General features: G+C 53.3%; 1 protein-coding gene across 2 annotated transcripts in view; it reads right to left on the reverse strand.

Moving 5' to 3' along the window:
* Positions 1 to 13,803: 13,803 nt before the first annotated feature.
* Positions 13,804 to 26,914, reverse strand: part of LOC144955123 (sorting nexin-33-like) — a 23,186-nt gene continuing 10,075 nt past the window's right edge. Inside the window, exons 3-8 of one of the 2 annotated variants that reach the window (XM_078885454.1) lie at positions 23,633 to 23,803; positions 21,615 to 22,567; positions 19,942 to 20,111; positions 18,257 to 18,426; positions 13,973 to 14,256; positions 13,804 to 13,842 (exon numbers count right to left, since the gene is read on the reverse strand). In XM_078885454.1, coding sequence (XP_078741580.1) covers positions 14,003 to 14,256; positions 18,257 to 18,426; positions 19,942 to 20,111; positions 21,615 to 22,567; positions 23,633 to 23,803 — 1,718 coding nt within the window. In that variant the 3' untranslated portion in view covers positions 13,804 to 13,842; positions 13,973 to 14,002. Of the gene's footprint in view, positions 13,843 to 13,866; positions 14,257 to 18,256; positions 18,427 to 19,941; positions 20,112 to 21,614; positions 22,568 to 23,632; positions 23,804 to 26,914 lie in introns of those variants that run through there. The other variant, XM_078885453.1, reaches the window with a different exon arrangement.

Genomic DNA, 26,914 nt, shown 5'->3' on the forward strand with positions numbered 1-26,914 from the left:
GTCTCTGTGAGTGAGTCTATGGGTCTCTATGAGTGAGTCTATGGGTCTCTATGAGTGAGTCTATGAGTCTCTATGAGTGAGTCTATGGGTCTCTATGAGTGAGTCTATGGGTCTCTATGAGTGAGTCTATGGGTCTCTGTGAGTAAGTCTATGGGTCTCTGTGAGTGAGTCTATGGGTCTCTATGAGTGAGTCTATGGGTCTCTATGAGTGAGTCTATGAGTCTCTATGAGTGAGTCTATGGGTCTCTATGAGTGAGTCTATGGGTCTCTATGAGTGAGTCTATGGGTCTCTGTGAGTGAGTCTATGGGTCTCTATGAGTGAGTCTATGGGTCTCTATGAGTGAGTCTATGGGTCTCTATGAGTGAGTCTATGGGTCTCTGTGAGTGAGTCTATGGGTCTCTATGAGTGAGTCTATGGGTCTCTATGAGTGAGTCTATGGGTCTCTGTGAGTGAGTCTATGGGTCTCTATGAGTGAGTCTATGGGTCTCTATGAGTGAGTCTATGGGTCTCTATGAGTGAGTCTATGGGTCTCTGTGAGTGAGTCTATGAGTCTCTATGAGTGAGTCTATGGGTCTCTATGAGTGAGTCTATGGGTCTCTATGAGTGAGTCTATGGGTCTCTATGAGTGAGTCTATGGGTCTCTGTGAGTGAGTCTATGGGTCTCTGTGAGTGAGTCTATGGGTCTCTATGAGTGAGTCTATGGGTCTCTATGAGTGAGTCTATGGGTCTCTGTGAGTGAGTCTATGAGTCTCTGTGAGTGAGTCTATGGGTCTCTATGAGTGAGTCTATGGGTCTCTATGAGTGAGTCTATGGGTCTCTGTGAGTGAGTCTATGAGTCTCTATGAGTGAGTCTATGGGTCTCTATGTGTGAGTCTATGGGTCTCTGTGAGTGAGTCTATGGGTCTCTATGAGTGAGTCTATGGGTCTCTATGAGTGAGTCTATGGGTCTCTATGAGTGAGTCTATGGGTCTCTATGAGTAAGTCTATGGGGCTCTATGAGTAAGTCTATGAGTCTCTATGAGTGAGTCTATGGGTCTCTATGAGTGAGTCTATGGGTCTCTATGAGTGAGTCTATGGGTCTCTATGAGTGAGTCTATGGATCTCTATGAGTGAGTCTATGAGTCTCTATGAGTGAGTCTATGGATCTCTATGAGTGAGTCTATGAGTCTCTATGAGTGAGTCTATGGGTCTCTATGAGTGAGTCTATGGGTCTCTGTGAGTGGAGTCTATGGGTCTCTATGAGTGAGTCTATGGGTCTCTATGAGTGAGTCTATGGGTCTCTATGAGTGAGTCTATGGGTCTCTGTGAGTCTATGGGTCTCTATGAGTGAGTCTATGGGTCTCTATGGGTCGTGTCTATGGGTCTCTATGAGTGAGTCTATGGGTCTCTATGAGTGAGTCTATGGGTCTCTGTGAGTGAGTCTATGGGTCTCTGTGAGTGAGTCTATGGGTCTCTATGAGTGAGTCTATGGGTCTCTATGAGTGAGTCTATGAGTCTCTATGAGTGAGTCTATGGGTCTCTATGAGTGAGTCTATGGGTCTCTATGAGTGAGTCTATGGGTCTCTATGAGTCTATGGGTCTCTATGAGTGAGTCTATGGGTCTCTATGAGTCTATGGGTCTCTATGAGTGAGTCTATGGGTCTCTATGGGTGAGTCTATGGGTCTCTATGAGTGAGTCTATGGGTCTCTATGAGTGAGTCTATGGGTCTCTATGAGTGAGTCTATGGGTCTCTATGAGTGAGTCTATGGGTCTCTATGAGTGAGTCTATGGGTCTCTATGAGTGAGTCTATGGGTCTCTATGAGTGAGTCTATGGGTCTCTATGAGTGAGTCTATGGGTCTCTATGAGTGAGTCTATGGGTCTCTATGAGTGAGTCTATGGGTCTCTATGAGTGAGTCTATGGGTCTCTATGAGTGAGTCTATGGGTCTCTATGAGTGAGTCTATGGGTCTCTATGAGTGAGTCTATGGGTCTCTATGAGTGAGTCTATGGGTCTCTATGAGTGAGTCTATGGGTCTCTATGAGTGAGTCTATGGGTCTCTATGAGTGAGTCTATGGGTCTCTATGAGTGAGTCTATGGGTCTCTATGAGTGAGTCTATGGGTCTCTGTGAGTGAGTCTATGGGTCTCTATGTGTCGTGTCTATGGGTCTCTATGAGTGAGTCTATGGGTCTCTGTGAGTGAGTCTATGGGTCTCTGTGAGTGAGTCTATGGGTCTCTATGAGTGAGTCTATGGGTCTCTATGAGTGAGTCTATGGGTCTCTATGTGTCGTGTCTATGGGTCTCTATGAGTAATGAGTCTGAGACGTGGGTAGTGTTTGGAGCATTAATATTGGTTACAAAACGTACAAAAAATACAAGTTGCATATAAGGCATCATCATCATCATCACCATCATCACCATCACTACCATCATCATCATCACCATCATCACCATCACTACCATCATCATCATCACCATCATCACCACCATAACCATCATCACTACCATCATCATCACTACCATCATCATCATCACTACCATCATCATCATCACCATCATCATCACTACCATCATCATCACTACCATCATCATCATCATCACTACCATCATCATCATCATCACTACCATCATCATCATCACCATCATCACTACCATCATCATCATCACTACCATCATCATCACCATCATCACCATAACCATCATCATCACTATCATCATCATCATCACTACCATCATCATCACCATCACTACCATCATCACTACCATCATCATCATCATCACCATCATCATCACTACCATCATCACTACCATCACCATCATCACCACCATCACCATCATCATCACCATCATCATCACCATCATCACCATCATCATCATCATCACTACCATCATCACCATCATCATCACCATCATCATCATCATCACTACCATCATCACTACCATCATCATCACCATCATCATCACCATCATCACCACCATCATCACCACCATCATCATCACTACCATCATCATCATCACCACCATCATCATCACCATCACTACCATCATCACCATCATCATCATCACCACCATCATCATCACCATCATCATCACTACCATCATCATCACCATCATCATCATCACTACCATCATCATCACTACCATCATCATCACCATCATCATCATCACTACCATCATCATCACTACCATCATCACTACCATCATCACTACCATCATCATCACCATCATCACTACCATCATCATCACCATCATCACCACTACCATCATCATCACCATCATCATCATCACCATCACCATAACCATCATCATCACTACCATCATCACTACCATCATCATCACCATCATCATCACCATCATCATCATCACCATCATCATCACCATCATCATCACTACCATCACCACCACCACCATCACCACCATCACCACCACCACCATCACCACCATCACCACCACCACCATCACCACCATCACCATCACCACCATCACCACCATCACCACCATCACCACCACCATCATCACCACCACCACCATCACCACCATCACCACCACCATCATCACCACCACCACCATCACCACCACCATCACCACCATCACCACCACCACCACCATCATCAGTAACCGTTCACGGTGCCCGTGCCAGGCTAGGTGCACTACCATCATCATGACCATCACCATGACTACCACCACCCATCACTACCACCATCATCATCATCATTCATATAACAAGAGACACTTTATACTTTAGTGTTAAAGGCGGTGGTGGTGGAGGTGGTGATGGTGGTGGTGGTGATGGTGGTGATGGTGGTGGTGGTGATGGTGGTGATGGTGGTAGTGGTGATGGTGATGGTGGTGATGGTGGTGGTGGAGGTGGTGATGGTGGTGGTGATGGTGGTGGTGATGGTGGTGATGGTGGTGGAGGTGGTGGTGGTGATGGTGGTGGAGGTGGTGGTGATGGTGGTGGAGGTGGTGGTGATGGTGGAGGTGGTGATGGTGGTGATGGTGGTGGTGATGGTGGTGGTGGTGATGGTGGTGATGGTGGTAGTGGTGATGGTGATGGTGGTGATGGTGGTGGTGGAGGTGGTGATGGTGGTGGTGATGGTGGTGGTGATGGTGGTGATGGTGGTGGAGGTGGTGGTGGAGGTGGTGGTGATGGTGGTGGTGGTGGTGATGGTGGTGATGGTGGTGGAGGTGGTGGTGATGGTGATGATGATGGTGGTGATGGTGGTGGAGGTGGTGGTGATGGTGGTGATGGTGGTGATGGTGGTGGAGGTGGTGGTGGAGGTGGTGGTGGTGGTGATGGTGGTGGTGGTGGTGGTGGTGATGGTGGTGGTGGTGGTGGTGGTGATGGTGGTGATGGTGGTGGAGGTGGTGGTGGAGGTGGTGGTGGCGGTGGTGATGGTGGTGGAGGTGGTGGTGATGGTGGTGATGGTGGTGGAGGTGGTGGTGATGGTGGTGGTGGTGGTGATGGTGGTGATGGTGGTGGAGGTGGTGGTGGAGGTGGTGGTGGCGGTGGTGATGGTGGTGGAGGTGGTGGTGATGATGATGGTGGTGATGATGGTGGAGGTGGTGGTGGTGATGGTGGAGTTGATGGTGGTGGAGGTGGTGGTGGCGGAGGTGGTGATGATGGTGGTGATGATGGTGGTGGTGGTGATGATGGTGATGATGATGGTGGTGGTGGCGGAGGTGGTGGTGATGATGATGGTGATGATGATGGTGATGGTACATCACGGCTGCCTGTTTCACGACCGCCTGTCAATCATCACCCTGCCCATCACCGCCTGTACATGGACTCTGCTGTAGTGAGTGTTGTCTACAGCCCAGCTGTACATAGACACAGTGTAGTGTACACGTCTATGTAACAATGTCTCCATGTGTAACTCTGTCTCTCTCGGTGTGTCTCTCTGTGTCTCTGTGTGTGTCTCTGTGTGTGTGTCTCTGTGTGTGTGTCTCTCTGTGTCTCTGTGTGTGTCTCTGTGTGTGTCTTTGTGTGTGTGTCTCTCTGTGTCTCTGTGTCTGTCTGTGTCTCTCTGTGTGTCTCCATGTGTAACTCTGTCTCTCTCGGTGTGTCTCTCTGTGTCTCTGTGTGTCTCTGTGTGTGTCTCTCTGTGTCTCTGTGTGTGTCTCTGTGTGTGTCTTTGTGTGTGTGTCTCTCTGTGTCTCTGTGTCTGTCTGTGTCTCTCTGTGTGTCTCCATGTGTAACTCTGTCTCTCTCGGTGTGTCTCTCTGTGTCTCTGTGTGTCTCTGTGTGTGTCTCTCTGTGTCTCTGTCTGTGTCTCTGTGTGTGTCTCTGTGTGTGTGTCTCTCTGTGTCTCTGTGTGTGTCTCTCTGAGTCTCCATGTGTAACTCTGTCTCTCTCGGTGTGTCTCTCTGTGTCTCTGTGTGTGTGTCTCTCTGTGTCTGTGTGTGTCTCTGTGTCTGTCTGTGTCTCTCTGTGTGTCTCCATGTGTAACTCTGTCTCTGTGTGTGTCTCTGTGTGTGTGTCTGTGTCTCTGTGTGTCTCCATGTGTAACTCTGTCTCTCTCTGTGTGTCTCTGTCTCTCTCTGTGTCTCCGTGTGTAACTATGTGTGTCTCTGTGTCTCTGTGTGTGTCTCTGTGTAACTCTGTCTCTCTCTGTGTGTCTCTGTCTCTCTCTGTGTCTCCGTGTGTGTCTCTGTGTGTCTCTGTGTGTCTCCATGTGTAACTCTGTCTCTGTGTGTCTCTGTCTCTCTGTGTCTCTGTGTGTCTCTCTGTGTCTCTGTGTGTCTCTGTGTGTGTCTGTGTCTCTCTTTGTCTATGTGTCTCTGTGTCTGTCTCTGTCTGTCTCTGTGTGTCTCTGTGTGTGTCTCTGTGTCTCTGTGTCTCTGTGTCTCCATGTGTAACTCTGTCTCCGTGTGTCTCTGTACATCATAGGCGGTGCTGCTAGAGGCTACCTGGGGGAGCTTTGTCTGTGTGTGAGACACTGCACTTGCCCCTGCAGCCCTGCTAGATGCTACCTGGGGCAGCTTTGTCTGTGTGTGTGACACTGCCCTTGCCCCTACAGCCCTGCTAGAGGCTACCTGGGGGAGCTTTGTCTGTGTGACACTGCACTTGCCCCTACAGCCCTGCTAGAGGCTACCTGGGGCAGCTTTGTCTGTGTGTGTGACACTGCCCTTGCCCCTACAGCCCTGCTAGAGGCTACCTGGGGGAGTTTTGTCTGTGTGTGTGCCACTGCACTTGCCCCTACAGCCCTGCTAGAGGCTACCTGGGGGAGCTTTGTCTGTGTGTGACACTGCACTTGCCCCTACAGCCCTGCTAGAGGCTACCTGGGGCAGCTTTGTCTGTGTGTGTGACACTGCACTTGCCCCTACAGCCCTGCTAGAGGCTACCTGGGGGAGCTTTGTCTGTGTGTGAGACACTGCACTTGCCCCTGCAGCCCTGCTAGAGGCTACCTGGGGGAGCTTTGTCTGTGTGTGAGACACTGCACTTGCCCCTGCAGCCCTGCTAGAGGCTACCTGGGGGAGCTTTGTCTGTGTGTGAGACACTGCACTTGCCCCTGCAGCCCTGCTAGAGGCTACCTGGGGGAGCTTTGTCTGTGTGTGAGACACTGCACTTGCCCCTGCAGCCCTGCTAGAGGCTACCTGGGGGAGCTTTGTCTGTGTGTGTGACAACACTTGCCCCTGCAGCCCTGCTAGAGGCTACCTGGGGCAGCTTTGTCTGTGTGTGTGACACTGCACTTGCCCCTACAGCCCTGCTAGAGGCTACCTGGGGGAGCTTTGTCTGTGTGTGAGACACTGCACTTGCCCCTGCAGCCCTGCTAGAGGCTACCTGGGGGAGCTTTGTCTGTGTGTGAGACACTGCACTTGCCCCTGCAGCCCTGCTAGAGGCTACCTGGGGGAGCTTTGTCTGTGTGTGTGACAACACTTGCCCCTGCAGCCCTGCTAGAGGCTACCTGGGGCAGCTTTGTCTGTGTGTGTGACACTGCACTTGCCCCTACAGCCCTGCTAGAGGCTACCTGGGGGAGCTTTGTCTGTGTGTGAGACACTGCACTTGCCCCTGCAGCCCTGCTAGAGGCTACCTGGGGGAGCTTTGTCTGTGTGTGAGACACTGCACTTGCCCCTGCAGCCCTGCTAGAGGCTACCTGGGGGAGCTTTGTCTGTGTGTGTGACAACACTTGCCCCTACAGCCCTGCTAGAGGCTACCTGGGGCAGCTTTGTCTGTGTGTACATCATAGGCGGTGGTGATGGTGGTGGTGATGATGGTGGTGATGATAGTGATGATGATGGTAGTGATGGTGGTGGTGATGGTAGTGATGATAGTGATGGTAGTGATGGTGATGATGGTGATGATAGTGATGATAGTGATGGTGATGATAGTGATGGTGGTGGTGATGGTGGTGATGATAGTGATGGTGGTGATGATGGTGGTGATGATGGTGGTGATGATGGTGGTGGTGATGGTGGTGATGATAGTGATGGTGGTGGTGATGGTGGTGATGATGGTGATGGTAGTGGTGATGGTGGTGATGGTGGTGATGATGATGATGCTGTTACTGCTGATGATGATGATGACGCTGATGATGACACTGATGATGATGCTGATGATGATGATGCTGATGATGCTGCTGATGCAGATGATGATGACGCTGATGATGCTGATGATGATGCTGATGATGATGATGCTGATGATGATGGTGCCGATGCTGTTCCTGCTGATGATGATGACGCTGATGACGCTGATGATGACGACGCTGATGCTGATGATGCTGTTACTGCTGCTGATGATGATGATGACGCTGATGATGATGCTGCTGATGCGGATGATGATGATGATGTTACTGCTGATGATGATGATGACGCTGATGATGGTGCTGTTACTGTTGATGATGATGATGCTGTTACTGCTGATGCAGATGATGATGATGATGATGTTACTGTTGATGCTGCTGATGATGGTGCTGTTACTGTTGATGATGATGTTACTGTTGATGATGATGATGATGTTACTGCTGATGCGGATGATGATGATGATGTTACCGCTGATGATGACGCTGATGATGATGATGCTGCTGATGCGGACGATGATGATGCTGTTACTGCTGATGATGATGCTGATGATGTTGCTTCTTATGACACCGTTACTGCTGCTGATGATGATGCGGTTACTGATGATGATGCTGCTGATGATGATGCTGCTGATGATACTGCTGCTGATTATAATGCTGCTGATGCTACTACTCATGCTATTGCTGCTGATGATGATGATGATACTGCTTCTAATGATGCTGCTGATGATGATGATGCTGATGATGATGACGCTGATGACGATACTGCTGCTGCTGCTGCTGATGATACTGCTATGATACTGCTGCTGATGATACTGCTGATGATGATGTAGCTGATGATGATGTAGCTGATGATGATACTGCTGATGATGATGTAGCTGATGATGATGTAGCTAATGATGATGTAGCTAATGATGATGATGATGTAGCTGATGATACTGCTGCTGATGAAGATACTGCTGATGAAGATACTGCTGATGATGATGATACTGCCGCTGCTGCTGATGATGTAGCTGATGATGATACTGCTGCTGCTGATATTGCTATGATACTACTGATGAAGATACTGCATATGATGATGTAGCTGATGATGATGATGTAGCTGATGATGATGATACTGCTGCTGCTGATGAAGATACTGCTGATGATGCTGATGATGATGCTGACGATACTGCTACTGACGATACTGCTACTGATGATGTAGCTGATGATGATGTAGCTGATGATGATGTAGTCCTCTCCCTGTGCCGGTTTAAGAGAATACCAACACACCACCAAGAAACCACCAATATACCATCAATATACCATCAATATACCATCAATATACCATCAATATACCATCAAAATCCCATCAACACACCACCAAAATCCCACCAAGATAACATCAAAACTCTCGTCGAGATACCAAAAATAAACCATCAAGACCCCCACCACCACCCTCCCACCCCCCCATCAAGATACCTCCCAAAATCCCATCAAAAATACCATGAAGATCCCATCACCACCATCATCTTAGAATGAGATCTCGCCCTGTCTCAACTGAGGCTGGCAGAGGACACCCTTTAGAGTACGAACTGGATCCTGGAGATGTCTGTAGATCAACAGAGAGAGGATCTTGAAGGAGTCTAAGATCCATCTTAGAAGGAGATTGAAACCCATCTTAGGAGGAGACTAAGATCCATCTTAGAATGAGACTAAGATCCATCTTAGGAGGAGACTAAGATCCATCTTAGAATGAGACTAAGATCCATCTTAGGAGGAGACTAAGATCCATCTTAGAATGAGATCTCGCCCTGTCTCAACTGAGGTTGGCAGAGGAAGCCTGTGGCTTACGAACTGGTCCTGTAGATCAATGTAGAGAGGATCTTGGAGGAGATTGAAATCCATCTTAGAAGGAGATCTCGCCCGGTCCCAACTGAGGCTGGCAGAGGACCCCTTTAGAGTACGAACTGGATCCTGGAGATGTCTGTAGATCAACAGAGAGAGGATCTTGAATGAGATTCAGATCCATCTTAGAAGGAGACTAAGATCCATGTTAGAAGAAGACTCAGATCCATCGTAGGAGGAGACTCAGATCCATCTTAGAAAGAGACTCAGATCCATCTTAGAAGGAGACTAAGATCCATCTTAGGAGGAGATCTCGCCCTGTCTCAACTGAGGCTGGCAGAGGACACCCTTAGAGTACGAACTGGATCCTGGAGATGTCTCTAGATCAACGGACAGAGGATCTTGAATGAGATTAAGATCCATCTTAGAAGGAGACTAAGATCCATCTTAGGAGGAGATCTCGCTCGGTCTCAACTGAGGCTGGCAGAGGACACCCTTAGAGTACGAACTGGATCCTGGAGATGTCTGTAGATCAACAGAGAGAGGATCTTGAAGGAGTCTAAGATCCATCTTAGAATGAGACTAAGATCCATCTTAGGAGGAGACTAAGATCCATCTTAGAAGGAGATCTCGCCCTGTCTCAACTAAGGCAGAGGACCTGTGGATTACGAACTGGATCACCTAGCGAAAGATGATTCCGTGTAGGCCTCTGAGCAGCATGGCCTCTCTGAGAAGCATCTGAGACGGAGGAGGTTGTCCAGAGGTCTTGAGGAGGTCTCAAAGAGATCTTGAGGCAGGTCCAGAAGGTGTTGGAGGTCTTGAGGAGGTCTAGAAGAGATCTTGAGGAGGTCTAGGAGGTGTTGGAGGTCTTGAGGAGGTCCAGAAGAGATCTTGAGGAGGTCCAGAAGAGATCTTGAGGAGGTCCAGAAGAGATCTTGAGGAGGTTTAGAAGGTGTCGGAGGTCTTGAGGAGGTCCAGAAGAGGTCTTGAGGAGGTCCAGAGGAGATCTTGAGGAGGTTTAGAAGAGATCTTGAGGAGGTCCAGAAGAGATCTTGAGGAGGTCCAGAAGGTGTCGGAGGTCTTGAGGAGGTCCAGAAGAGATCTTGAGGAGGTCTAGGAGGTGTTGGAGGTCTTGAGGAGGTCCAGAAGAGATCTTGAGGAGGTTTAGAAGAGATCTTGAGGAGGTCCAGAAGAGATCTTGAGGAGGTTTAGAAGGTGTTGGAGGTCTTGAGGAGGTCCAGAAGAGATCTTGAGGAGGTCCAGAAGAGATCTTGAGGAGGTCTAGAAGGTGTTGGAGGTCTTGAGGAGGTCCAGAAGAGATCTTGAGGAGGTCCAGAAGGTGTCGGAGGTCTTGAGGAGGTCCAGAAGAGATCGTGAGGAGGTCCAGAAGAGATCTTGAGGAGGTCCAGAAGGTGTTGGAGATCTTGAGGAGGTCCAGAAGAGATCTTGAGGAGGTCCAGAAGAGATCTTGAGGAGGTCTAGAAGGTGTTGGAGATCTTGAGGAGGTCCAGAAGAGATCTTGAGGAGGTCCAGAAGGTGTTGGAGATCTTGAGGAGGTCCAGAAGAGATCTTGAGGAGGTCCAGAAGAGATCTTGAGGAGGTCTAGAAGGTGTTGGAGATCTTGAGGAGGTCCAGAAGAGATCTTGAGGAGGTCCAGAAGGTGTTGGAGATCTTGAGGAGGTCCAGAAGAGATCTTGAGGAGGTCCAGAAGAGATCTTGAGGAGGTCCAGAAGAGATCTTGAGGAGGTCTAGAAGGTGTTAGAGGTCTTGAGGAGGTCCAGAAGAGATCTTGAGGAGGTCCAGAAGGTGTTGGAGATCTTGAGGAGGTCCAGAAGAGATCTTGAGGAGGTCCAGAAGGTGTTGGAGATCTTGAGGAGGTCCAGAAGAGATCTTGAGGAGGTCTAGAAGGTGTTAGAGGTCTTGAGGAGGTCCAGAAGAGATCTTGAGGAGGTCCAGAAGGTGTTAGAGGTCTTGAGGAGGTCCAGAAGAGATCTTGAGGAGGTCCAGAAGGTGTTAGAGGTCTTGAGGAGGTCCAGAAGAGATCTTGAGGAGGTCCAGAAGGTGTTGGAGATCTTGAGGAGGTCCAGAAGAGATCTTGAGGAGGTCTAGAAGGTGTTAGAGGTCTTGAGGAGGTCCAGAAGAGATCTTGAGGAGGTCCAGAAGGTGTTAGAGGTCTTGAGGAGGTCCAGAAGAGATCTTGAGGAGGTCCAGAAGGTGTTAGAGGTCTTGAGGAGGTCCAGAAGAGATCTTGAGGAGGTCTAGAAGGTGTTGGAGGTCTTGAGGAGGTTTAGGAGGTGCGATGCCGTCACGCTTGTGAAGAGGTCGGTCAGTTACTCAGCCACTCCACCAACACCTCCACCACCACCTCCACCACCACCTCCACCACCACCTCCACCACCACCTCCACCACCACCTCCTCCACCACCTCCATCCCCTCCACCTCCTCCACCACCTCCTCCACCACCTCCATCACCACCTCCTCCACCACCACCTCCTCCACCACCTCCTCCATGTTCAGGGCGTCCACCTTCTCCATCACCTCCACCACCTCTCAGTTCCGTAGATGTCCAGGGTGTCCCCCTCCACCACCTCCTCCATCTCCTCCACCTCTGCTCACTCAGCATCATGGATGTACAATGTCCTCCACCACCTCCACCACCTCCACCACCACCTCCTCCACCTCCTCCACCTCTGCTCACTCGGTCTCATGGATGTTCAATGTCCTCCACCACCTCCACCACCTCCACCACCACCTCCTCCACCTCCTCCACCTCTGCTCACTCAGCATCATGGATGTTCAATGTCCTCCATCTCCACCATCTCCACCACCACCTCCTCCTCCACCACCTCCATCTGCACCTCCTCCTCCATGCTGCTCACTCAGCATCATGGATGTTCAATGTCCTCCATCTCCACCATCTCCACCACCACCTCCTCCACCACCACCTCCTCCACCACCTCCATCTCCACCTCCTCCTCCACGCTGCTCACTCAGCATCATGGATGTTCAATGTCCTCCATCTCCACCTCCTCCACCATCTCCTCCTCCACCTCCTCCACCACCTCCTCCACCTCTGCTCACTCGGTCTCATGGATGTTCAATGTCCTCTATCTCCACCATCTCCTACACCATCTCCACCATCTCCACGTCCACCCACGTCCACCCACCACGTCCACCACCGCCCCGTCACTCCGTGTCGTACATGCGCAGGGTGTCCTCCAGCTTGCCCCCCACGCGCTGGTAGAACTTGATCTGCTGCTGCAGGTACGCGCGCACCATGCGCCTCATGTCCACCTCCCCCCCCCACCTACTCCGCCTCCTCCTCCACCTCCTCCACCACCTCCACCATCTCCTCCATCTCCACCACCTCCACCTCCTCCATCTCCACCTCTGCTCACTGAGCATCATGGATGTTCAATGTCCTCCATCTCCACCACCATCTCCTACACCACCTCCACCACCTCCACCATCTCCACCACCACCACCACCACGTCCACCACCACCACGTCCACCACCGACCCGCCCCGTCACTCCGTGTCGTACATGCGCAGGGTGTCCTCCAGCTTGCCCCCCACGCGCTGGTAGAACTTGATCTGCTGCTGCAGGTACGCGCGCACCATGCGCCTCACGTCCACCTCCCCCTCCACCTCCTCCACCTCCTCCACCACCTCCTCCACCTCTGCTCACTCGGTCTCATGGATGTTCAATGTCCTCCATCTCCACCACCATCTCCTACACCATCTACACCACCTCCATCTCCGCCACCACCTCCTCCACCACCACCTCCTCCTCCACCTCCTCCATCTCCACCTCTGTTCACTCGGTCTCATGGATGTTCAATGTCCTCCATCTCCACCACCACCACCACCACGTCCACCACCACCACGTCCACCACCGACCCGCCCCGTCACTCCGTGTCGTACATGCGCAGGGTGTCCTCCAGCTTGCCCCCCACGCGCTGGTAGAACTTGATCTGCTGCTGCAGGTACGCGCGCACCATGCGCCTCACGTCCACCTCCCCCTCCACCTCCTCCACCTCCTCCACCACCTCCTCCACCTCTGCTCACTCGGTCTCATGGATGTTCAATGTCCTCCATCTCCACCACCATCTCCTACACCATCTCCACCACCTTCATCTCCGCCACCACCTCCGCCACCACCACCACCTCCTCCTCCACCTCCTCCATCTCCACCTCTGTTCACTCGGTCTCATGGATGTTCAATGTCCTCCATCTCCACCACCACCACCACCACGTCCACCACCACCACGTCCACCACCGACCCGCCCCGTCACTCCGTGTCGTACATGCGCAGGGTGTCCTCCAGCTTGCCCCCCACGCGCTGGTAGAACTTGATCTGCTGCTGCAGGTACGCGCGCACCATGCGCCTCACGTCCACCTCCCCCTCCACCTCCACCACCTCCTCCTCCACCACCTCCACCTCTGCTCACTCGGTCTCATGGATGTTCAATGTCCTCCATCTCCACCACCATCTCCTACACCATCTCCACCACCTTCATCTCCGCCACCACCTCCGCCACCACCACCACCTCCTCCTCCACCTCCTCCATCTCCACCTCTGTTCACTCGGTCTCATGGATGTTCAATGTCCTCCATCTCCACCACCACCACCACCACGTCCACCACCACCACGTCCACCACCGACCCGCCCCGTCACTCCGTGTCGTACATGCGCAGGGTGTCCTCCAGCTTGCCCCCCACGCGCTGGTAGAACTTGATCTGCTGCTGCAGGTACGCGCGCACCATGCGCCTCACGTCCCGGAGCCGAGCCTCGTGAAGGTGGTTGACCTCGGCCAGGGTGGCGTAGGCGATGATGTTGCAGCGATGGCGGACCTCGCTCACCTCCCTCGCCTCCAACTTGCCCTCGTCGCAGAGACGCTCCGACTCGCGAACCTTGGTTAGGGCTCCTGTGGGCGGGGTGGGTGGGGTGGGGGGTGGTGGTGGGGGGGGGGGGTGGGGTGGGGTGGGTGGTGGTTGTTGTGGGGGTGGTGGGTGGGGTGGGGGGGTGGGTGGGTGGTGGAGGGTCGGTGGGTGGGTGATGTGAGGGTGGTGATGGGCGGGTAGTGGGTGGGTGGTGGTTGTGGTGGGGGGTCGGTGGTGGTGGTGGTTGTGGTGGTGGTGGTGGGGGGGGTGGGGTGGGGGCGGGGTGGTGGTGGGGGGGTGGTGGGTGGGGTGGTGGGGTGGTGGGGGGGTGGGTGGGTGGTGGAGGGTCGGTGGGTGGGTGATGTGAGGGTGGTGATGGGTGGGTAGTGGGTGGGTGGTGGTTGTGGTGGGGGGTCGGTGGTGGTGGTGGTGGGGGGGGGGTGGGTGGTGGTTGTGGTGGTGATGGGTGGGTGGTGGTTGTGGAGGTGGTGGTAGTGGGGGGTCGGTGGGTGATGTGAGAGTGGTGGTGGGTGGTGATGGGTGGTGGTGGGGGGGGGTGGTGGTGGGTGGTGGTGGTGAGGGGGGGGTGGGTGGGTGGTGGTTGTGGTGGGGGGTCGGTGGGTGGGTGGGGGGTGGTGTGGGGGTGGGTGGTGGGTGGGGGGGGAGGGGTGGTGATGGGTGGTGGTTGTGGAGGTGATGGGTGGGTGGGTGGGTCGGTGGGTGAGTGGTGGGTTGTGGTGGTGGTGGTGGGGTAGGGGGGAGAGGAAAGGGGGATCATGATGGGGGGTTGGAAGCGGAGACTTCCACCCCCCCCCGTGTCTCTCCCCCCGTGTCTCTCCCCCCGTGTCTCTCCCCCCGTGTCTCTCCCCCCGTGTCTCTCCCCCCGTGTCTCTCCCCCCGTGTCTCTCCCCCCGTGTCTCTCCCCCCGTGTCTCTCCCCGTGTCTCTCCCCCCGTGTCTCTCCCCCCGTGTCTCTCCCCCCGTGTCTCTCCCCCCGTGTCTCTCCCCCCGTGTCTCTCCCCCCGTGTCTCTCCCCCCGTGTCTCTCCCCCCGTGTCTCTCCCCCCGTGTCTCTCTCCCCGTGTCTCTCCCCGTGTCTCTCCCCCCGTGTCTCTCCCTGTGTCTCTCCCCCCGTGTCTCTCCCCCCGTGTCTCTCTCCCCGTGTCTCTCCCCGTGTCTCTCCCCCCGTGTCTCTCCCCGTGTCTCTCCCCCCGTGTCTCTCCCCCCGTGTCTCTCTCCCCGTGTCTCTCCCCGTGTCTCTCCCCCCGTGTCTCCCCCCCCCCGTGTCTCCCCCCCCGTGTCTCCCCCCCCTTGTCTCCCCCCCCCGTGTCTCCCCCCCCTTGTCTCCCCCCCCCGTGTCTCTCCCCCCGTGTCTCCCCCCCCTTGTCTCCCCCCCCCGTGTCTCTCCCCCCGTGTCTCTCCCCCCGTGTCTCTCCCCGTGTCTCTCCCCCCGTGTCTCTCCCCCCGTGTCTCTCTCCCCGTGTCTCTCCCCGTGTCTCTCCCCCCGTGTCTCTCTCCGTGTCTCTCCCCCCGTGTCTCTCCCCCCGTGTCTCTCCCCCCGTGTCTCTCCCCCCGTGTCTCTCCCCCCGTGTCTCTCCCCGTGTCTCTCCCCCCGTGTCTCTCCCCCCGTGTCTCCCCCCGTGTCTCCCCCCGTGTCTCTCCCCCCGTGTCTCCCCCCGTGTCTCCCCCCGTGTCTCTCCCCCCGTGTCTCTCCCCGTGTCTCTCCCCCCGTGTCTCCCCCCGTGTCTCCCCCCGTGTCTCTCCCCCGTGTCTCCCCCCGTGTCTCCCCCCGTGTCTCTCCCCGTGTCTCTCCCCCGTGTCTCCCCCCGTGTCTCCCCCCGTGTCTCCCCCCGTGTCTCCCCCCGTGTCTCTCCCCGTGTCTCTCCCCCCGTGTCTCTCCCCCCGTGTCTCTCCCCCCGTGTCTCTCCCCCCGTGTCTCTCCCCCCGTGTCTCTCCCCCCGTGTCTCCCCCCGTGTCTCCCCCCGTGTCTCTCCCCGTGTCTCTCCCCCCGTGTCTCTCCCCCCGTGTCTCTCCCCCCGTGTCTCTCCCCCCGTGTCTCTCCCCGTGTCTCTCCCCCCGTGTCTCTCCCCCCGTGTCTCTCCCCCCGTGTCTCTCCCCGTGTCTCTCCCCCCGTGTCTCTCCCCGTGTCTCTCCCCCCGGTGTCTCTCCCCCCGTGTCTCTCTCCCCGTGTCTCTCCCCCCGTGTCTCTCCCCCCGTGTCTCTCCCCCCGTGTCTCTCCCCGTGTCTCTCCCCGTGTCTCTCCCCCCGTGTCTCTCCCCCCGTGTCTCTCCCCCCGTGTCTTTCCCCCCGTGTCTCTCCCCGTGTCTCTCCCCCCGTGTCTCTCCCCCCGTGTCTCCCCCCCCCGTGTCTCTCCCCCCGTGTCTCCCCCCCCCGTGTCTCCCTCCCCCGTGTCTCCCCCCCCGTGTCTCTCCCACCGTGTCTCTCCCCCCGTGTCTCTCCCCCCCATGTCTCTCCCCCCGTGTCTCCCCCGTGTCTCCCCCGTGTCTCCCCCCGTGTCTCTCCCCGTGTCTCTCCCCCCGTGTCTCTCCCCCCGTGTCTCTCCCCCCGTGTCTCTCCCCCCGTGTCTCCCCCCGTGTCTCTCCCCGTGTCTCTCCCCCCGTGTCTTTCCCCCCGTGTCTTTCCCCCCGTGTCTCCCCCTGTGTCTCTCCCCGTGTCTCTCCCCCCGTGTCTCTCCCCGTGTCTCTCCCCCCGTGTCTCTCCCCGTGTCTCTTCCCCCGTGCCTCCCCCCGTGTCTCTCCCCCCGTGTCCCTCCCCCCCCCCCCGTGTCTCTCCCCCCGTGTCTCCCCCGTGCCTCCCCCCGTGTCTCTCCCCCCCCCCGTGTCTCCCCCGTGTCTCCCCCCGCGTCTCCCCCCGTGTCTCTCCCCCCCCCCGTGTCTCCCCGTGTCTCGCCCCCCGTGTCTCTCCCCCCCCCCGTGCCTCCCCCCGTGTCTCTCCCTCGTCTCTCCCCCCGTGTCTCCCCCGTGTCTCTCCCGTGTATCCCCCCGTGTCTCTCCCCCCCCCCCGTGTCTCTCCCCCTGTGTCTCCCCCCGTGCCTCTCCCCCCCCCCCGTGTCTCTCCCCCCGTGTCTCCCCCGTGTCTCCCCCCGTGTCTCCCCCCGTGTCTCCCCCGTGTCTCCCCCCGTGTCTCCCCCGTGTCTCCCCCCGTGTCTCTCCCCCCCCCCGTGTCTCCCCCGTGTCTCCCCGTGTCTCCCCCCGTGTCTCTCCCGACCCCCGTGTCTCCCCCGTGTCTCTCCCCCCCGTGTCTCTGCCCCCCCCCCCGTGTCTCTCCCCCCGTGTCTCCCCCGTGTCTCTCCCCCCCCCCCCCGTGTCTCTCCCCCCGTGTCTCTCCCACCGTGTCTCTCCCCCCGTGTCTCTCCCCGTGTCTCTCCCCCCGTGTCTCTCCCCCCGTGTCTCTCCCACCGTGTCTCTCCCCCCATGTCTCTCCCCGTGTCTCTCCCCCCGTGTCTCTCCCCCCGTGTCTCTCCCCCCGTGTCTCTCTCCCCCCGTGTCTCCCCCGTGTCTCCCCCGTGTCTCCCCCCGTGTCTCTCCCCGTGTCTCTCCCCCCGTGTCTCCCCCCGTGTCTCTCCCCGTGTCTCTCCCCCCGTGTCTCCCCCCGTGTCTCTCCCCGTGTCTCTCCCCCCGTGTCTCCCCCCGTGTCTCCCCCGTGTCTCTCCCCCCGTGTCTCCGCCCGTGTCTCCCCCCGTGTCTCTCCCCGTGTCTCTCCCCCCGTGTCTCTCCCCCCGTGTCTCTCCCCCCGTGTCTCTCCCCCCGTGTCTCTCCCCCCATGTCTCTCCCCCCGTGTCTCCCCCCATGTCTCTCCCCCCCCACCGTGTCTCCCCCGTGTCTCTCCCCCGTGTCTCCCCCCCCCCCCGTGTCTCCCCCGTGTCTCTCCCCCCGTGTCTCTCCCCCCGTGTCTCTCCCCCCGTGTCTCTCCCCCCGTGTCTCTCCCCCCGTGTCTCTCACCCCCCCCCCCCCCGTGTCTCCCCGTGTCTCCCCCCGTGTCTCTCCCCCCGTGTCCCCCCCGTGTCTCCCCCGTGTCTCCCGTACCCTTCATCACGTGAATGATGTCTGGGAAATTTGCGAGCAGTCCCTGGTAGAGTCCCAGAACGTCCAACATGGGCTGCAGGTCGTAGGCCGGCTGCTCCGAGAACAGGTCTCCAATAGCCACGTACGTGTCTCCCGTGTGATTTAGAGCGTAGTTCAGCGGGTCAGTACCCCTAGAGACACACGCAGAGACACACAGAGACACACAGACACACAGTGAGACAGAGAGAGAGACACAGAGACACACACAGACACACAGGGAGACACACACAGAACAGGTCTCCTATAGCCACGTACGTGTCTCCCGTGTGATTTAGAGCGTAGTTCAGCGGGTCAGTACCCCTAGAGACACACACGGAGACACACAGAGACACACAGACACACAGAGACACAGAGACACACAGAGAGAGTGAGACACACAGAGACACAGAGACACACAGAGAGAGAGACACAGAGAGACACACACAGTGAGACACAGACACACAGAGACACACACAGAGACACACACAGAAACACACACACAGAGACACACACAGACACACAGGGAGACACACACAGAGACACACAGAGACACACACACAGAGACACACACAGAGACACACAGAGACACACACAGAGTGAGACACACAGAGACACACACAGAAACACACACACAGAGACACACACAGACACACAGGGAGACACACACAGAGACACACAGAGACACACACACAGAGACACACACAGTGAGACACAAACACACAGAGACACACACAGAGAGAGACACACACAGACACACAGGGAGACACACACAGAACAGGTCTCCAAAAGCCACGTAGGCGTCTCCCGTGTGACTTAGAGCGTAGTTCAGCGGGTCGGTACCCCTAGAGACACACGCAGAGACACAGAGACACACAGAGACACACACAGTGAGACACACACACAGTGACACACACAGTGAGACACACACACAGTGACACACACAGAGACACACACAGAGACACACACACAGAGACACACACAGAGACACACAGACACACACAGAGAGAGACACACAGAGACACACACACAGAGTGAGACACACAGAGACACACAGAGACACACACAGAGACACACAGAGAGACACACACAGTGAGACACACAGAGACACACAGAGACACACACAGTGAGACACACACACAGTGACACACACAGAGACACAGAGACACACACAGAGAGAGAGACAGAGTGAGAGACACACAGACACACACAGAGAGAGACACACAGAGACACACACACAGAGACACACACAGAGACACACACAGGGAGACACACACAGAACAGGTCTCCAATAGCCACGTACGTGTCTCCAGTGTGATTTAGAGCGTAGTTCAGCGGATCAGTACCCCTAGAGACACACACAGAGACACAGAGACACACACAGAGACACACAGAGAGACACACACAGAGACACACACACACACACAGACACACACACACACACACAGAGAGACACACACAGAGACACACACACACACACAGACACACACACACACACACAGAGAGACACACACAGAGACACACACACACACACAGACACACACACACACACACAGAGAGACACACACAGAGACACACACACACACACAGTGATACACACACAGAGACACACACACACACAGTGACACAGACACACACACACACACACAGTGACACACACAGACACACACCTGTCTGGGTCGCTGTCGAAGGCCTGGCTGAGGGCGCGGAACGCGTTGCCGGCTTTGTGGAACTCGCGCCGGAAGCCCCCGGAGTGTTTGCGGCAAAGTTCCAGGGCGGTGGAGGCGAGTTGAGCGACGCTGTCCTCCATACGGCGCAGGAAGATCTTGAAGGCATCAACCTGGACCACCATCATCATCATCACCACCATCACCACCACCAACATCATCATCACCATCATCACCAACATCACCATCACCATCATCACCATCATCACCACCATCACCAACATCATCACCACCATCATCACCACCACCACCAACATCATCACCACCATCATCACCACCATCACCACCATCACCATCACCAACATCATCACCACCATCATCACCACCATCACCAACATCATCACCACCATCATCATCACCACGCTGTCCTCCATACGGCGCAGGAAGATCTTGAAGGCATCAACCTGGACCACCATCATCATCATCACCATCATCACCAACATCACCACCACCAACATCACCATCATCACCATCATCACCACCATCACCACCACCACCATCACCATCATCATCACCATCATCATCACCATCACCACCATCACCACCACCATCACCATCACCACCATCATCATCATCACCATCATCACCAACATCACCACCACCACCATCACCATCATCATCACCATCATCATCACCATCACCACCATCACCACCACCATCACCACCATCATCATCATCACCATCATCACCAACATCACCACCACCAACATCACCATCATCACCATCATCACCACCATCACCACCACCACCATCACCATCATCATCACCATCATCATCACCATCACCACCATCACCACCAACATCACCACCACCACCATCATCATCATCACCATCATCACCAACATCACCACCACCACCATCACCATCATCATCATCATCACCATCACCACCATCACCACCACCATCACCATCACCACCATCATCATCATCACCATCATCACCAACATCACCACCACCAACATCACCATCATCACCATCATCACCACCATCACCACCATCATCATCACCATCATCATCACCACCATCACCACCACCAACATCATCATCACCATCATCATCATCATCACCACCATCACCACCACCAACATCATCATCACCATCATCATCACCACCATCACCACCACCATCACCATCACCAACATCATCACCACCACGCTCTCCTCCATACGGCGCAGGAAGATCTTGAAGGCATCAACGTGGACCACCATCATCATCACCATCATCACCACCACCAACATCATCATCACCATCATCACCACCACCATCACCACCACCTCCCAACACCACACACCACCACCACCCCCCCCCCCCCCACCCTCACCTGTGCCTCCACTTGCACCAGCTCCAACGTGGCGGGCGGCACCTCCACCACCAACACCACAACACCATCACCACCACAACCACCCCCCCCACCCCCCACCCCCACCACCCCCCCCCCACCCCCCCCCACCCTCACCTGTGCCTCCACTTGCACCAGCTCCAATGTGGCGGGCGGTACCTCCACCACCAACACCACAACACCATCACCATCACCACCATCACCCCCCCCCCTACCACCACCACCACCGCCCCACCCCCACCCCCACCCCCCCCCCACCCCCCCCACCCACCCTCACCTGTGCCTCCACTTGCACCAGCTCCAGCGTGGCGGGCGGCACCTCCAACGTGAGAAAGAAGTTCGCCCCGACGAGCTCGTCCCGTTCCGCCCGCCTCTTCCCCGCCTTCCAATCCCTCTCGTCGCCGCTCGTCAGGAAATGCCTCAGCGCCTCGCACTGGGACATCACCGGGTGCCCCGCCGTGTGCCCCAGCCACAGCGCTAGGCCTCGCTGCCGTTTCTCGATGAACCCGCCCTCGAACCGGCCCGTCGCCTGCTTCTCCGGCAGCTGCGGCACCGAGATCACCGGGTACTTGTGCAAGAGCCGGGCGTGCAGCCAGTCAAAGTGCTTGTACCTTCGGCCTACCGCGGCCGCGCCCGCCCACGACGGGGACAGCCGGTACGACGTGAAGCTCTTCATCCCCTTGAACTTTGTCTCGCGCTTCGGCTGCTCGACCGCGCAGCCGAAGGGCGACTGGCTGGGGGACCAGCGGACACGGATGGTAGTACTACCGCCGGTAGTACTACCGGTAGTACCGGTAGTACTACCGGCGGTACTACCGGTAGCTTCGATTCGCTCCACGCGAACCCGCTCCCCGGCGCTCACGGGGGCGCAGGCCTGGCCCAGCACGAAGGCCTCGCCGCCCGACTTCACGAACGTCGAGAAGCGGTTGAAGCTTTTGCCGACCGTGCCGGGCCTGCGAGCGGCGGCGGCGGCGGTAGTGCCGGCGGTGGTGCCGGCGGTAGTGCCGGCGGTGGAGGCCGGAGCGCCCACGGAGGCCGAGCGAGAGAGGCCGGAGCGTGCCGGGCGCGTGAAGGAGGAGGCCGAGGATGCGGAGGACGCTAGGCCGCGGAGCGGGCCGACGGAGCCCTGGGGGCCCAGCGGGACCTGGGAGCCCTGGGGGCCGCTGGAGAACCGGGACGAGGCCGGGAGGGGAGCGGAGCCGGGGAAGGGCGGGCGGAGGGCTCGCTCGTCTTGACGGGGAGACACGCGGAGGGGGGGGGGGGATAGTGTAGTGTATAGTAGTGTGTAGTAGTGTATAGTGTATAGTGTAGTGTATAGTAGTGTATAGTGTAGTGTATAGTAGCGTAGTGTATAGTAGTGTATAGTGTAGTGTATAGTAGTGTATAGTGTAGTGTATAGTGTAGTGTATAGTGTAGTGTATAGTAGTGTAGTGTGTAGTAGTGTAGTGTATAGTGTAGTGTATAGTAGTGTAGTGTATAGTAGTGTAGTGTATAGTGTAGTGTATAGTGTAGTGTATAGTAGCGTAGTGTATAGTAGTGTATAGTGTAGTGTATAGTGTAGTGTATAGTAGTGTGTAGTAGTGTAGTGTATAGTATAGTGTAGTGTATAGTGTAGTGTATAGTGTAGTGTATAGTGTAGTGTATAGTATAGTGTATAGTATAGTGTGTAGTGTAGTGTATAGTGTATAGTGTAGTGTGTAGTGTAGTGTATAGTGTATAGTAGTGTGTAGTGTAGTGTATAGTAGTGTAGTGTATAGTAGTGTATAGTGTAGTGTATAGTGTAGTGTATAGTAGTGTATAGTAGTATAGTGTAGTGTATAGTGTAGTGTATAGTGTAGTAGTGTATAGTGTAGTGTATAGTAGTGTATAGTGTAGTGTATAGTATAGTAGTGTATAGTGTAGTGTATAGTGTAGTGTATAGTGTAGTGTATAGTATAGTAGTGTATAGTGTAGTGTATAGTAGTGTATAGTGTAGTGTATAGTGTAGTGTATAGTAGTGTATAGTGTAGTGTATAGAGTAGTGTATAGTGTAGTGTATAGTAGTGTATAGTGTAGTGTAGTGTATAGTGTAGTGTAGTGTATAGTGTAGTGTATAGTAGTGTATAGTAGTATAGTAGTGTATAAGAGTGTAGTGTATAATGTAGTGTAGTGTATAGTGTAGTATATAGTGTAGTGTATAGTGTAGTGTATAGTGTAGTGTATAGTGTAGTGTATAGTGTAGTGTATAGTAGTATAGTAGTGTATAAGAGTGTAGTGTATAGTGTAGTGTAGTGTTCCCATCGCCCCCCAACTCACTGGCGACGTCATCAGCCTCATCGTCGTCCCACTCATCATCGTCCCAATCGTCCTCCTCATCATCATCGTCGTCGTCATCGTCGTCATCGTCGCCATGGTGACCGCCAAGGCGACCGTGGTTCAAGTCCCGGGGGTCAGAGGTCGCGTGGACACCGACACCGCCGCCGTTACCTGTGGGCGGGGTCACGGGGGGGGTCACGGGGGGGTCACGGAGGGCGGGGTCACGCGGGGGTCACGGGGGCGGGGTCACGCGGGGAGGGGTCACGTGGGGAGGGGTCACGGGGCGCGGGGTCATGGGGGGTCACGGGGGCGGGGACAAACGGACTGAGGTCAGGATGGTGGATAGGTCAGGGTTCGTGTATAGTGTAGTGTATAGTGTAGTGTGTAGTGTGTAGTGTATAGTGTAGTGTATAGTGTAGTGTATAGTGTATAGTGTAGTGTGTAGTGTAGTGTGTAGTGTAGTGTGTAGTGTAGTGTATAGTGTAGTGTATAGTGTATAGTGTAGTGTATAGTGTAGTGTATAGTGTAGTGTGTAGTGTATAGTGTAGTGTGTAGTGTAGTGTGTAGTGTAGTGTGTAGTGTAGTGTGTAGTGTAGTGTGTAGTGTAGTGTGTAGTGTATAGTGTAGTGTAGTGTGTAGTGTATAGTGTAGTGTGTAGTGTAGTGTGTAGTGTAGTGTGTAGTGTAGTGTGTAGTGTAGTGTGTAGTGTAGTGTGTAGTGTAGTGTATAGTGTGTAGTGTATAGTGTAGTGTGTAGTGTAGTGTGTAGTGTAGTGTATAGTGTAGTGTATAGTGTGTAGTGTATAGTGTAGTGTGTAGTGTAGTGTGTAGTGTAGTGTGTAGTGTAGTGTATAGTGTAGTGTATAGTGTAGTGTATAGTGTGTAGTGTATAGTGTAGTGTGTAGTGTAGTGTATAGTGTAGTGTGTAGTGTAGTGTATAGTGTAGTGTGTAGTGTAGTGTGTAGTGTATAGTGTAGTGTATAGTGTAGTGTGTATAGTGTAGTGTGTAGTGTAGTGTATAGTGTAGTGTGTAGTGTAGTGTATAGTGTAGTGTGTAGTGTAGTGTAGTGTGTAGTGTAGTGTATAGTGTAGTGTATAGTGTAGTGTGTAGTGTATAGTGTAGTGTGTAGTGTAGTGTGTAGTGTAGTGTGTAGTGTGTAGTGTAGTGTGTAGTGTATAGTGTAGTGTATAGTGTAGTGTATAGTGTAGTGTGTAGTGTAGTGTGTAGTGTAGTGTATAGTGTAGTGTGTAGTGTAGTGTATAGTGTAGTGTATAGTGTAGTGTGTAGTGTAGTGTGTAGTGTAGTGTATAGTGTAGTGTGTAGTGTAGTGTGTAGTGTAGTGTATAGTGTAGTGTGTAGTGTAGTGTGTAGTGTAGTGTATAGTGTAGTGTGTAGTGTAGTGTATAGTGTAGTGTGTAGTGTAGTGTGTAGTGTATAGTGTGTAGTGTATAGTGTAGTGTATAGTGTAGTGTATAGTGTGTAGTGTAGTGTGTAGTGTATAGTGTAGTGTATAGTGTAGTGTATAGTGTGTAGTGTAGTGTATAGTGTGTAGTGTAGTGTGTAGTGTATAGTGTAGTGTGTAGTGTAGTGTATAGTGTAGTGTATAGTGTGTAGTGTAGTGTGTAGTGTATAGTGTAGTGTATAGTGTAGTGTATAGTGTGTAGTGTAGTGTATAGTGTAGTGTATAGTGTAGTGTATAGTGTGTAGTGTAGTGTGTAGTGTATAGTGTAGTGTATAGTGTAGTGTATAGTGTAGTGTATAGTGTGTAGTGTAGTGTATAGTGTGTAGTGTAGTGTGTAGTGTATAGTGTAGTGTATAGTGTAGTGTATAGTGTAGTGTATAGTGTGTAGTGTAGTGTGTAGTGTATAGTGTAGTGTATAGTGTAGTGTATAGTGTAGTGTATAGTGTGTAGTGTAGTGTGTAGTGTATAGTGTAGTGTATAGTGTAGTGTATAGTGTGTAGTGTAGTGTATAGTGTGTAGTGTAGTGTGTAGTGTATAGTGTAGTGTATAGTGTAGTGTATAGTGTAGTGTATAGTGTGTAGTGTAGTGTGTAGTGTATAGTGTAGTGTATAGTGTAGTGTATAGTGTGTAGTGTAGTGTATAGTGTAGTGTGTAGTGTAGTGTATAGTGTAGTGTGTAGTGTAGTGTGTAGTGTATAGTGTAGTAGTGTAGTGTATAGTGTAGTGTATAGTGTAGTGTGTAGTGTAGTGTGTATAGTGTATAGTGTAGTGTATAGTGTAGTGTATAGTGTAGTGTATAGTGTAGTGTATAGTGTAGTGTGTAGTGTAGTGTATAGTGTAGTGTGTAGTGTAGTGTATAGTGTAGTGTATAGTGTAGTGTATAGTGTAGTGTATAGTGTAGTGTGTAGTGTAGTGTATAGTGTAGTGTATAGTGTAGTGTAGTGTATAGTGTAGTGTGTAGTGTAGTGTGTAGTGTAGTGTGTAGTGTATAGTGTAGTGTGTAGTGTAGTGTGTAGTGTAGTGTATAGTGTAGTGTATAGTGTAGTGTATAGTGTAGTGTGTAGTGTAGTGTGTAGTGTAGTGTGTAGTGTAGTGTATAGTGTAGTGTATAGTGTAGTGTATAGTGTAGTGTATAGTGTAGTGTGTAGTGTAGTGTATAGTGTAGTGTATAGTGTAGTGTATAGTGTAGTGTATAGTGTAGTGTATAGTGTAGTGTATAGTGTAGTGTGTAGTGTAGTGTGTAGTGTAGTGTATAGTGTAGTGTGTAGTGTATAGTGTAGTGTATAGTGTAGTGTGTAGTGTAGTGTGTAGTGTAGTGTATAGTGTAGTGTATAGTGTAGTGTGTAGTGTAGTGTATAGTGTAGTGTATAGTGTAGTGTATAGTGTAGTGTATAGTGTAGTGTGTAGTGTAGTGTGTAGTGTATAGTGTAGTGTGTAGTGTAGTGTGTAGTGTAGTGTATAGTGTAGTGTATAGTGTAGTGTGTAGTGTAGTGTATAGTGTAGTGTATAGTGTAGTGTGTAGTGTATAGTGTAGTGTATAGTGTAGTGTAGTGTATAGTGTAGTGTGTAGTGTAGTGTATAGTGTAGTGTATAGTGTATAGTGCAGTGTAGTGTATAGTGTAGTATATAGTGTAGTGTATAGTGTAGTGTGTAGTGTAGTGTATAGTGTAGTGTATAGTGTAGTGTAGTGTATAGTGTAGTGTATAGTGTAGTGTGTAGTGTAGTGTATAGTGTAGTGTATAGTGTAGTGTGTAGTGTGTAGTGTAGTGTATAGTGTAGTGTATAGTGTAGTGTGTAGTGTAGTGTATAGTGTAGTGTGTA

Source organism: Lampetra fluviatilis, unplaced genomic scaffold (genome assembly GCF_964198595.1).
Source record: "Lampetra fluviatilis unplaced genomic scaffold, kcLamFluv1.1 SCAFFOLD_552, whole genome shotgun sequence".
Taxonomy (NCBI): Eukaryota; Metazoa; Chordata; class Hyperoartia; order Petromyzontiformes; family Petromyzontidae; genus Lampetra; species Lampetra fluviatilis.